At 41.2% G+C, this 12967-nt stretch overlaps 1 protein-coding gene across 3 annotated transcripts in view; it reads right to left on the bottom strand.

Annotated features, from left to right (window-relative positions):
• The window catches only part of LOC131134126 (alpha-1,6-mannosylglycoprotein 6-beta-N-acetylglucosaminyltransferase B-like), a 77310-nt gene that overhangs the window by 27990 nt on the left and 36353 nt on the right, over positions 1-12967 (bottom strand). For 2 of the 3 annotated variants that reach the window (XM_058079026.1, XM_058079008.1), the window contains 4 exons: positions 11607-11680; positions 10583-10762; positions 8323-8487; positions 390-559 (listed from right to left, as the gene is read on the bottom strand). In XM_058079026.1, coding sequence (XP_057935009.1) covers positions 390-559; positions 8323-8487; positions 10583-10762; positions 11607-11680 — 589 coding nt within the window. The remainder of the gene's footprint in view (positions 1-389; positions 560-8322; positions 8488-10582; positions 10763-11606; positions 11681-12967) is intronic. The other variant, XM_058079019.1, reaches the window with a different exon arrangement.

Genomic DNA, 12967 nt, shown 5'->3' with positions numbered 1-12967 from the left:
ATATGGATCAATAGTTTGACAAATAAATCAACCCAAGGGTACCCATGCCTAATCTATGCCTGACATGGGGATAGGTGTAATTACAAATGGCATGGGGTTCAGTGCCGAGAGAAACTAAGACAACAGTAATGAGAGGAACATTGTAAAAGGCCATTTATTGGTTGTCATAGCTGACGTTGGACCACAATGTTTTGGAGCTCTTCCAAGTTACATCCACGCTGACAAAACTCATTTGTGATTCATATACTGTGGTTAAATTTCATGCAATGTATGGTTCCATTTCATTTTTTTGTACACAGATGCAAATTTTGAATTTGACTTCCATTGACTTGATCAATAGACAACAGTTATTGGGCATTACCTTCTGCAATAAGAGTGCAGCAACTCACCTCTGGAGCTCTTTGACAGACATTGAGATCTTGAGATTGTGTCCTAAAACATGGAGTGCTGTGAGTATGTCGGCCCACTGGACCATCTCTCCAAGGGGACCTCCTTTAAGCACCTTGGGGCTGAAAACATCTCCAGACTCCTCTGTTAGGAAACCCACATGGATTAGGATCTGAAAGAGTGCACAGAAATGTGCTTAGTTGTTGTCTGTCTACTTTGTATAATGTTGCGATAAGAGTTCGGGACATTGACTGCACCACTGCTTGTAGCACCCGGCTGATGACCTTTACAAACAAAGATAAGATAAGAGATATTTTTTTTTTTTTTTGGTTTGTAAAGCTTTTGCATCATTGTGTTATTGCAGCTGTCTGACAGCATCTATCTATATTCAGTTCTTTGGTTTTGACAAGCAAGTCATAGTTGTGCTTAATGTATGTACCTTATCAATCAGTCAATCAAAGACAGTATGCAAAACAAACTAATTATGTGATTTCACATTTTTATATTTAATTTAGCCACATTGGAGAGTTTTAGAATAGAATATCTTTGTTGTCATTGTTATGATACAAGAAAATTAAATTAAAGTGCATTGTTGTAAGACCATACAAGCTATAAAGGAGCCTAAAAACATAAAAAGCCTACAATCCATTACAATGCATTCAAGCATACTCTCATTCACATTGCACAGTCCCTAGGTTACCTCGTAGCATAAGAACTATTTTGGCTATTATTGAGTTTCTTTATTGCTGTGGGGTAGAAGCTGCTTTTGAATCTATTAGCCTTGCTTTAATTGATCTGTACCGTCTCCCTGACGGCAGCAGTTCAAATAGGTAGTGTCCAGGGTGTGATGTGTCCTTGATAATGTTCTGGGCTCTTTTGAGACAGCGGGAACTGTGTAGTTCATCCAAGCTGAGGAGAGGGCAGCCAGTGATCTTCTGAGCTGTGCTGATGACCCTCTGGAGCACTTTCCTCTGATCCACTGCACAGCTGGTGTACCATACCTATGCATATGCAGTATGTCAATAGGCTCTCTATAGAACCCATGTAAAAGGACACAAGCAGTTTCTGGGTGATATTATTCTACCTGAGCACTCTCAGAAAGTGCAGTCTCTGCTGGGCCTTTTTCGCTCCAGGTCAAGTCCTCCTCAATGTGGACTTGCAGGAAGCGAAAGTCAGCCACTCTCTCTTCACAGCCCCCGCTTATGAATAGCATGAATCACGTTTTTAAGGTCATGCAGTGTGTTTGCTTGTATGTTTTGACCATTGTCCTCCTGTAGAACACAGGTTTCAGCTTGAGGTCATGAACATGTCATTTTTTTTTTGGTAAACAGCAGAATTCCTTGTTCTATTTATCGCAGCACGTATTCCAGGTCCTGAAGTACTAAAACAGCCCTAAACCATCACACTACCACCACCATATTTTACCATTGCTATGTTCTTTTTCTGAAATGCAGCATTACTTTTTTGCCACATGTCATGGGACACATGCCTTCAAAAAAGTGAAACGTTTGTCTCTCAATGGCTCTCATGTTGGTTTGCTGGAGTCCCAAATCTTTAGAAATTGTTTTATAACCTTTTCACGTAGGGTGATTGAGTTTTTTTCCCTCCTTTTATAATAAAAAGTTTAAAAACTGCATTTTCTGTTTAGTTGTATTGTCATTGACGAATATTTAAATTCGTTTGAAGACAGCTGGGATAAGCTCCAGCAGGCCTGCATGCCCGCGACCCTTGTGAGTGCAAGCGGTATAGAAAATGGATGGATGGATGATGAATAAGTGTGACAAACATGCAAAAAAAAAATCTGTAAGGAGGCAACATTTTTTCACACAACTACTGTATAAAATCCTCACTGTGCCACCTACATAATCATTACAGCCCAGCAAGAAATAAGCGACATGTTGCTTTTCAAACTGGCTTAACCTGGGCCATGTCCTACCAATGCTCTGCAGAGTAATCCTGATTACCTAACACAGGATGAACACCTCCCACCGCTAAATGGCAAACAGGGTGCACTACTTTAAGCATGCATCCGTGATGAGACTTGGTCTAAATGTGTGTTGTGTATGAACTATGCCACGATTTTAGAGGGTTCTTACTTACAGTAAGTCAGCCACATGTTTGCCTGTCTGCTTGATTGCATAAAAGGTGACGTGTCATCGACAGCAATCAACTATAAAGAGTATTGCTTGCCTGTAATGTTGTGATCATGCACAAAATGTGAATGAAAGATTGAACAAACAGCAACTGTCAACCTCCGTGGAGAGTCCAGCTGGCGTGAAAAATCCCCCGGTTTAATAAGCCGAATCTATTATCTTCTGCTTCATAAAAAGCGGATAAATGAATTTTCATTACAGTTATGGTGGCAGATGGCAAGGATGACAACCCATGGCATCGGCACCATTACTTTTCAGGCTCGGCAAAGCTACTTGGGGAGCTTGTGTTACATAAACAACAGCAAAAGAAGATAGAAGAATCCAGCCTCTCAGGCGTTTACAATTTTTTTTACATCAAATTTGTAGATAATGGCAATACGATTTGGAATGCTATTTTTTTTTAATTACCGTAAGTATTAAACTATTGTAGTTATTCCAATGGCTGAGCCGAGCTGACATGCCATGGCTAAGACGGAGTGGAAAAAAAGGTTCTCCATTTTGTGTGGAAGTGGTAAGTTTTTGGCTTCTTTGTCCTTCCTTACCACTCAGTTTGAAACACTTTCTGGAGAATAAGTAAGTTACTAGAATAACTAAATTGGATTTAGTTAGCTTGGTTGCTTGGTATGCTAGCGGCAACTGTCTGCTATGTCCCTGCAGTGATCCAATAGCCTGTGAATTGTGATGTAAACAAAGGATAATAGAGTGTTGAAGTGGTAGGTTACCGGGACATAATTCACCCCGGAACGATCGATAGGGCAAGTTAATGTTTGCAAGAAAATAAAGTTTTCTCCCAAATTCGACACTCCGCCTCAGACTCCAGTTCTTCGGCGCTTCACTGGTACTGTCGGGGTCACCTCAGACTCCAGTTCTTCTGCGCTTCACTGGTACTGTCGGGGTCACCAGTGAAGCGCCGAAGAACTGGAGTCTGAGGCAGAGTGTCGAATTTGGGAGAAAACTTTATTTTTCTTGCAAACATTAACTTGCACTCTTTGCTACGTAAGACATGAAAGCCCCATCTCTCAACCACAACAGGAAGCAGAAAACCCCCGTCCCTTGCGCCCACCCCTCCGGGTGGCAACCCCTCCCCTATCGATCGTTCCGGGGTGAATTATGTCCCGGTAACCTACCACTACAGTGTCATGTAAATAACAATATCCAATACAACTTATTGTGAGCAGTGTACATACAGTACACATTCAGTGTTTGTCACACAGTCCCAAACAAATGGAGCACTGACTGAAACTGAAGCACTGGGGACGTCAGCAGCTCTCTATGTGCTGGCAGTCTGGAGTGTTGAGCTGGTCACCAAAGTCAACAAACCACAGAGCATCTCGTAATGCTGGCTGCTCCAACTGCGCTTTGAGCACCCTTCTGCCTGACAGCAGGTGCCAAGGGTCACTCGCCATCTGTGACCAGGAACAATCAGACCGGGTCCTTCACATAGCATGACGCCCTGGCCTGCCCAAGTCAGCTGGTTGCCTGGGCCTGTCATGATACCGGCTGATACCAAAGGACAAAGGTAAGCTAAAGTGTTAGGGTTAGCCTTGTTATCTTATTTAGAGATTAGCTTCTCTTGTTTCTGTTGGATTACAGTTTGTCCTTTGAGGCTATGGTGTGTTGGCCCTGCTATGATTTCAATCAGGCATTACTATGAATCAAACCCATTCTTGCAGTACGTGTGTGTGCATGTGCTAACAATGTGATCCCTGGTAAATCTGCTTGAACGTAATTTTGGGGAAGAAATAAGAGTAAATTAATTACTAAATCATTTGCTCGGTGGCAGAGGAAAGCTTGACAGTACAAGCGCCTTTAATTATGCGTGATTGTGTGTGTGTGTATGTGTGTGAGAGTGTGCAAACTACGGCCTCTTGTGAAGGTCAGAGAGAGCAGGCTGATGGAACTTCACATGTGGCAACACAAGCTGGCACTGTCATCCGACATACACTACCCTTAAATTCACCTTCTCATTCTCCTCTCACTACAACACAATCCCCAGACATTCCTTAAAGGGCACCTATTATGCTTTTTCAACTTTTCTGACCTATAAATGTTGTTAGAATGTTGTATTGTAGTGTTAAACAATGCCAAAGTTTGAGTTAAGGAGGTTTGCGCATTTGGACGTGAGCCATGAGAGAAGTCTGGGATGGCTCTGAACACTGGCTTCCAGTGACATCACAAGGAGCCGGGCTTCTTATATAGGCATGCGTTGCAGGCCATATACGCTCTAAGATTGCCCTCCACACAGCTCTGCTTTGCTCTGTTTCTGGTTGTTAGCCGTGGTTACCAAGAATTCTTTTTACGACGCAAGCTCAGGCAGAAGTGGTTGGAGTGGTGATTCCCAAAAGGAGAAAAATACTTTCATCTGTCAACAGCGTTTCACATCGGACTGTTTTTGTGAAAATGAACGTGAAGTATCCAAACTGTTGCTGAAAGCATTGCTGAAGGAAATGTGCATTAATGTCGCACACACTATGCTGCTGTGTTTCCACGAAGGAGACCACAGCGTTTGCCAGAAGAAGCTGCTCGTTCTTGCCGGGAAAGGCGCATTAATGATGGACACACTATACTACTCAGTAAACGCGGACCAACGCTCTTTTGTACCGCTCACTGATACACGGTAAGCGTAAGTTGGTTTCAGCTCAAGGTCACTAATAGATGGCCGGACATTCTTCTTCAGGATTTTTTGGTAGACATCAGGTTCCATTTATCACAGCAAGTGTTCCAGGTCCTAGCAAAGTAGTAACAAAACAGTCCCAGACCATCACACTACCACCACCATATTTTACTGTTGCTATGATGTTCTTTTTCTGAAGTCTTACTTTTTAATTTTACGCCAGACGGGATGGGCCATGCACCTTACAATACTTACAGTAAAACTTTGTCTCATTAGGCCACAGAGCATTTTTCCAAACATCCTGATGATCAAGACATTTTCTGGAAAAAGTGAGATGAACCTTGAAGGGTCACTGACATGATTTTTGAACAGTGCTTAAATATGTTCTATATTGTTTGCAATTATGTTCTACGTTGTTCGTTTTTTGTTTTGTTTATGTGGCAATTATGGTCTGAACACTTTAGAAAAGAGGGCGTTCCCAAGTGACAATACATGTGTTGAGTTAAAGACAGCTACTGCGACATGTGGTGGTTGATTTTTGTTAAAATGGAGGCATCTCTATAGCAGATGTATTTATGTGTGATAATTATTAGATCTGAGTATATACAGCATTTTATTTCCCATCATTGGCACAATCCTCGTAAGCTTCCTAGCTCTTTTTAGTTCTCTCAATCCCACTGTTCCCACCTGCAAAGTTGGTCCTCAGCATAATCTTCATGAGATCAGTCAGGGGTCAGTCGGCTCTCAAAAGGAGCTGACACTCAAATATATAGAACATATTCAGCTTCCATGGATGCTTTGAAAGTCACTTGATGAGAAAATTCAAAACAGCAGTGAATACACTTCAACTGGATTGTGAAATTAGGTCAATTCCCTTGAGTCTTACAGTACATTATTTATTTTTAAACCTGAACTACCAACTGAATGGCTACTCTGACAAAGGAAATACAAAAAAATTCAAGATTATTAAAAAAAAATTTAAAATCCTATTCCTATTTTTTCATTCATTTTCAGAGTTAACATTGACTTTCTTCAATCAACACTCATCCAAACAGGAGAATTGACAGAAACATGCCGCATTTACAATTCCAAATTGTGACTATTGATTTCAATGTGAATTAATGTGGATGTGGATTGTGTTAAAGACAAGTTGTGAAAAGTCATTGGCAGGTCACACAACCCTTTTAGGTAAGATTTAATTGAAGTGAAGCATATCCTTGTACTTTTCAGCATTGCTGGGAGGAAGTCATTTATGTGTTCATTATCTTCCACCACTTATCTTGCTATGTAACGTCAACGTTTGGTGTGTAAGAAGGGTCTATTTTTGGAAAAGGTCGCCTGCCAATAACCTTCACAATCACATTGGTACTTCCTGACTTTGAGTCAAATCAAACCTTTAGCATTAACTGAACATTTATGCTATAGCCTGTGAGCGGATGCAAAACAGGCTAATAGAGAATATGCAAATTTTACATCAAAAGGTCTCAGGATCAAATCCAGTCGCTCGCCGCTACTACACGCCACTGTAGCACCTTGCCACCACCAATCACACTTGCGATTACAGTGATGAACAGCCTCTGACAGCAAGGCTAACACATACAAACACGAGGACATCTGCTTCTGAGATAGTAGCAGCTCATTGTAAGGCATTTAGGCTCTTCAAGCAGCCGTGATAGAGAGTAACAAATCCCCTCAGTGCACTGCATAAAAAAGGCAAATATCAATCACAGTGACAGGGTACTATTGCTACCCGCGTTAACTAACTTTAGGAAGCAATCCAGGCAGTGGGCAACATTTTGGAGAAGCGGCTAAATACGTTCATAAACTGCTTCATCAAAAGAACTTTTGTCTTCATTTTCTGTTCGGTGCTTTTGTTTGTCCTTTGAATGTTATAAAGTCCAGATTTAGATGGCACGCTAAGTTTCACACTTTAACTACTTTATAATGAAACCAGCAGCCACGGGCTCCTCAGCAAAGCTTTACCACTCTCTTTTTGCTCATTCATTCAACACTCCTGAATCCATTTTCTACTGTGCCTTCTTTATGACCAAACAATCCCTCCCTTTCTCATTATGTCGTATTGCCCTCTGGCACCAGTATAGCTTGACATAGAGTCACGAACCCAATCACCGTTATCACTAGTGACCTCCTTTTGTTTCATGTTTCAACCGGACAGGAAGTGGATGTTGGGGGGTTCAGAGTTGAGTTTTAGCTCTAAGTGGAATACGTCCGCAACTGTAGCCTGTAGCTATTGTTATGTTTATTATTAATGTGCCTGTTTACGTTCTGGTCTATGGTGTGCTTCGGAGCAGTCATTTTACACATTGAAACAAAGCCTTGATGCCTGGTACCCTCTTCAGTTGACTAAATAAATGCTACTGGCCACTATATGAGGAAATACAGCAGTTTGTACAGTGTTTTCGGTTCTACAATTCACTCTCTCAAACATTCCACAAGTCTATTATTAGTGTCTCCTCGCCAGCTTTTATACTCAGACATTTCATTTCTGGATGGGAATGCTACAACTCTATGCCTTGCTGTGTGCTATAAAAACTGCACAGGGATGGAAATATAGCGCACATTGAGAGTATGCATTCAGCTACAGAGGTTGTAACTGAGCCTTAAAATCCATCCATCATCTTTCATCTGCACAGGGGTCACCCTGGCGGAACACCAGTCAATCACAGGGTTGACACACTATGACAAACCACCATTCACAAACAGTTTAACACTTAGTGGGCAATTTAGACATGCCATGTTAATCATGTGTTTATAGACTATGGACGCTTGGGGTTCTGTTATCTCTGTCGATTTAATAACAAATAGGCTTGTCACGATAACGGATGTGTAGATTTTTCGAATGATTAAAAAAAAACAACAAAAACAGAATGATTATTATGAGCCCTCGAATTGTGTGTGACATGGTGAAGCTTCATGATTCGTAGCAAATATGGTAAGTCTCACACAGGTACACTACACCAGTGGTGCAAATGTGACATGACACAATGATTTTGAATGATAATCTTAATAATTGTTTGTTCAGTCAAAATTATCGCATATCGGTCGCTAATTAATAGCACAAATATCGACCAGTAAAGTTTATCGTGACAGGCCTAATAACAAATTAAAGATGTTGTGTGGAGACAAATCACATAACCTCCCTTGTACCTTCTTCTGGTCCCTCCAGCGGTGCTCCAGCGTGGAATCGAGGCGCTGGGCAGCTGTACCCCACTGCTGTGCAAGACGACGGATTCTTCGCTTCATGAAGCTAAGAGACTCCTTTCCGTTACCAATCTGGTCCAGTAACACGGACAGATCTGTGCGGAAAGCAGCCTAGGAAGAGGGGTTGATGAATGGAGATTAAATGGAGAGATATAGTGAAGTGAGATAAAGTAGAAGTATAAAAAAACCTAGTCGCAGGACATCAATGTCAACACCTACTCAAAAACCTGGCATTGAATTTTGGCCCTGTAATAAAAGTATTGGGTGGGTATTACAGTGTTGAGCACATGCATCATATTTATAAGTATCTAAAATATTCATGACTGTACTGCTGGAATGGACAATGGAAATGGCCACTGTGACTGCCAACTATGCGGTCAGCCCATTAATCACCGCAGTTATTTGTTTCTAAGTATACATATTCATTTTAAAGGGGATCTATTATGCTCATTTTGTATTGAGTTGTGGACTCCTATAGAGCAGCTACACACGCTAACCAGCACACAAAGCTTTATAGACATTCCAGAATCTGCACCTATTCAGCTGTATTTCTTTCGATTTCATGGTTCCCGCGAAAACGGTCTGTTTTAATCCGCCTCCAGGCACGGCCACTCTGCTGTGGTTGGTCACACTCCCAAGTGCTTAGAAACACTTCGGGTTTGTGCCGCTAACTTTGATAAACGGTATAGGAGTTGATAATAAACTGCAATTTATCTTTTTAAAACGTCCGCTTTTAACATTCAGCCATATGCGTTGGATCCTGAATCCGATCTGGAAAGGATAGGGGATGGGGACCGCTAATTAAAGATGTCTGCTTACAGACACGCCCATATAAGGAAGTCCTCCCCTCTGTGACATCACAAAGGGACAGTTTCACGATGCCTTTTTGAGCCATCCCAAAACGTCTTTCAGGGCTCACTTCCAAATGTGCAAACCTTATTATCTGAAACTTTGAAACTACATTTATAGGTCAGAAAAGTGGAAAAAGCATAATAGGTCCCCTTTCAGAACAGTGGTATTAGCTACAGTCATGGCACTATAAAGATTATGTGCATGGTGCTCAGCCCTATTCACAGCTCTATTCAACTATTTTCAAACACCCAAAATAGTCATGTAGTCATGATCAATAACCTCTAAACTTCTAAAAACACTCGTACAATTCATTGAACACATCTTGCACGTCACTGTATATCAACTCTTCAATTAAGAATGAGTCTCTCTCTGTACATACTATGCAGTATAAAACTAGTTTGTGTGTGGCAAATGACAAGGTCGGTCTGCTCTGTGACCCCTGAGTCAGCGGAGAAGAAAAAAAAAAAAGAGTGGATGATGGATGGATCAGGCATGCCTAATTAGTAGACTTTGAATAGGGTCAGATGAAAGTGAACTGCTGTGAAGGAATGGGGACTGGTGGCTCACACTCCCAGATGCACTGCACAGTATATGATACATAATGAACGGAGTCATTTTTCCCCGAGCCAGCAGCAGACGACAAGATTATCAATAAGAAAAAATGAATGAAATGATTAGACCATTAGAGTGGGCATCTAAGACAGTAAAATGTTTTATTCTAGTTATAACATTCCTCCCGTCAACACCACATCATACATTTTCACACACTCACTAAATTAATTGGAATTCACAGCCAAACAGCTTCAACAGATCATCTACTGTGGCTAAAACAGTAGTTATATTCTTTTTAGCATACAATTAAATGCCAGTGTGGTGAACTGTCAGCGAACACAACCAAGATAAGCGACACTTCTACAGTGTAGTGCATTTGTGGCTTTTCTGAAGGTATTGTTACCATGTTTAATTTATTTCAATACGAATAGAAAATATCTGAAGAATGTCAACTGCGAGAGTCATGTCCATCAAAATATTCTGATATTATGTTGGGTTGTCGTCAAAGCACATGATGCTGATGGGGTGGTGGTGGGTCAGTGACGTAATCGTTTCTGAAAAACAGCACTTTGGGTTGTCTACACAGAAATGACAAGCTGCCATTTTCAGACATTCCCACTTTAGAAGCAGATTTGCAAAAATACAATTTCAAGGCACCCAGAACGCTGTCTTTTTATGGATGTTATGCATGTTATAGATTATGCAATTTATACACCTATGAAATGTGAAAATATTAATATAAATACCCCCTTCAAGTCGTGTATGCAGTAGTGTGTACAGAATTACAGATCGTGTGACTCACCGGCCTTTTGGGTCCCTTTGGCTGGTGAACATGCTGGGTAGGCTGGCTGCTCTGGTTCCTCCAGGCCAGTGGGGGGCAGAACCACTCCACTTCACTCAGGTAGATGAGGAAGGAGCAGTCGGAGCCATCAACACCGTAGAATGCGTAGCAAGGGTCTGAGGTCCAGCGTGCTCGCATCCACTAGAGGAACATATGCACGTATGCATTAACTCTACATATGACTGAATTAATAGTATAATAATAAAAGTAGGAGTAGAATTGGGTTTCTTTCACAGAGCGTGACTCTTATTGTCAAAACATTTTATTTGATTGGAATTTCATTCAGTGCTTCCTGAGCAAGACATAATCTACTTGAGATACAATGAGCTGTCAAGCAATATGCTTTTAGTAACTGCTGCAGCTGCACAAACGTATTTATTATTTAAAGCACAACAAATCCCTCCATAACAACACTAGCAAATATACAGTGAACATAATATCAGGTGATGTGTGGGTGGATGACTGTGAAGAAAGTGTACAGTTTTAAGAGTGAAGCTATCTTGAAGTGTTTGGAGTCAATGACAATGTGCATGAGACAAGCTGGTTGACTGGTTGTAATGAGACCACAAATTAGGGACATCTTTACTACACATGTGTGACACTGTGTTGTGTGCAAGCGTGTCACTTCCTGGAAGCATTGTGCTCACACAAATACAAGTCGCATTCTTTTCAATGACCATAAAAAAAATAAAAAAAATGCCAATTTGACATTATAAACTGCAGTGTGAACACAGCCATTGTCTTTATTTACTATTTAACATAGGGATGGGTAAACTACGGCCCGAGGTCCTCATCCAGCCCGTCAAACGTTTGAAATCCTGCCTGCCAGTTGCTGAGACAACCTTTTGAGGGTTTAAGTAGCTTTTCACCACAAACGATCCAAACAACGACCTCACCCATGGTGCAGAATAAACACAAATCAAGAAATATGTGAACCACAGGAGCCTTCCCATTGGCAAAATGTCAAAGTAAGAATGGCACTCACATCCACTTTTCCAGGACATTCTGGGTAGCGGGGGTCTTTGGGTATATCACACTGGGTTGATGTCCCATCTCGCACTGTTGAAAAGACACAATTAAGAAATGAGAACGTGGGAACTGTAGGAAATTCTGATGATATGATAACCTTGGGCATAAAATAAACCGAGAACAACCTGTATTTATTTGAACACGTTTACAAGTTTAAACTTTGTTATACTGAGCATAAATATGAATGGAATACACACAAGCACATGCACGTGCAGAGCCCTCTGAGCAGTTATTACAAGGTCTAGATCCCTGTGCTTTGGTTTAGGGCACTTTGGCAGCAACAAGCAGTCCTAAAGTGTGTACTTTGGTACACAGAGGCCCTTGAAATACCCCAAGGTAAAGTCCCTACAGGATGAACTACCACCACTCCTTAGTAGCTAAGTATTTGGTGAGTACTTTAGTTATGTTACCGTACATTAAACATACTATGGAATCTGCTTTACATGCAGTAATTGTGGTTTCATTAGTACAAAAGCTCTAAGGTCCAAATGTTAATATGTAGAGATTGAGGTTAATGATCCATACAGCAATTAATCAACATGATACTGCTCATCGGCTCATTTAACACGTGCCCTATCAAATTCCACAACATGATGGCTGCAATCAAGGTTTCCATGTAATTATTTTATTTCAAAATACAATCCGTCTAGGCTCCAGCATACCCGCCACATTGCATGAATGGAAATATACAGTATGCAATACTGTCGATCGAGAAAGTTGTATGGGTCACGTGTCATCCATGTCATAAATGTCACTTTTTAGATGTCTAATTTGCTCTTGTGTCTCTGCAGCAATCCACTATAGAAGTGCGTGTTTTCAATTGTTTCAGCAATGTAGCCATTGCGGAAACCTTTTTAATATGTTGCCCTGACTTTGACTACATTGTGTTTTGCATAATCATTTCCACTGCCTGCACATGTTTGATCACAAATGCTAACTGGACAGGGTATATATAATGAACGCTACATAGTTATTTTGACTGACATACTACTCAGGTTATGTATCATGTACAATGTAAAACAAAAGACCAAGAGAAAGATATTTCAAGTTAATTAATGCATTTCTTGTGCAGGCTTGTGAAAATAACCTAATCTTCCACAGCAACGCAGCAGGGGCATGACACAGCTCCAACAGTCCGTCTCCCATGCAGCCCACCACCATAGCTTTAAAAAAAGCAGTACAGCATGTCTTGCTCCTGCCAACTACCCTCGGGTCATGCCACAGACTGTCTATGCTAACCTGGGCCACACACACTGCATTAATTGCTCCATTGACTGAGTTAACTGCCTGTCTGCTGCTGGCAAAAAAAGGATAAAC

The sequence above is a fragment of the Doryrhamphus excisus genome, chromosome 1, assembly GCF_030265055.1.
Source record: "Doryrhamphus excisus isolate RoL2022-K1 chromosome 1, RoL_Dexc_1.0, whole genome shotgun sequence".
NCBI classification, from domain to species: domain Eukaryota; kingdom Metazoa; phylum Chordata; class Actinopteri; order Syngnathiformes; family Syngnathidae; genus Doryrhamphus; species Doryrhamphus excisus.
Note: the sequence above shows the minus strand (reverse complement) of the source record. Positions and strands in the feature narration are given on the sequence as shown.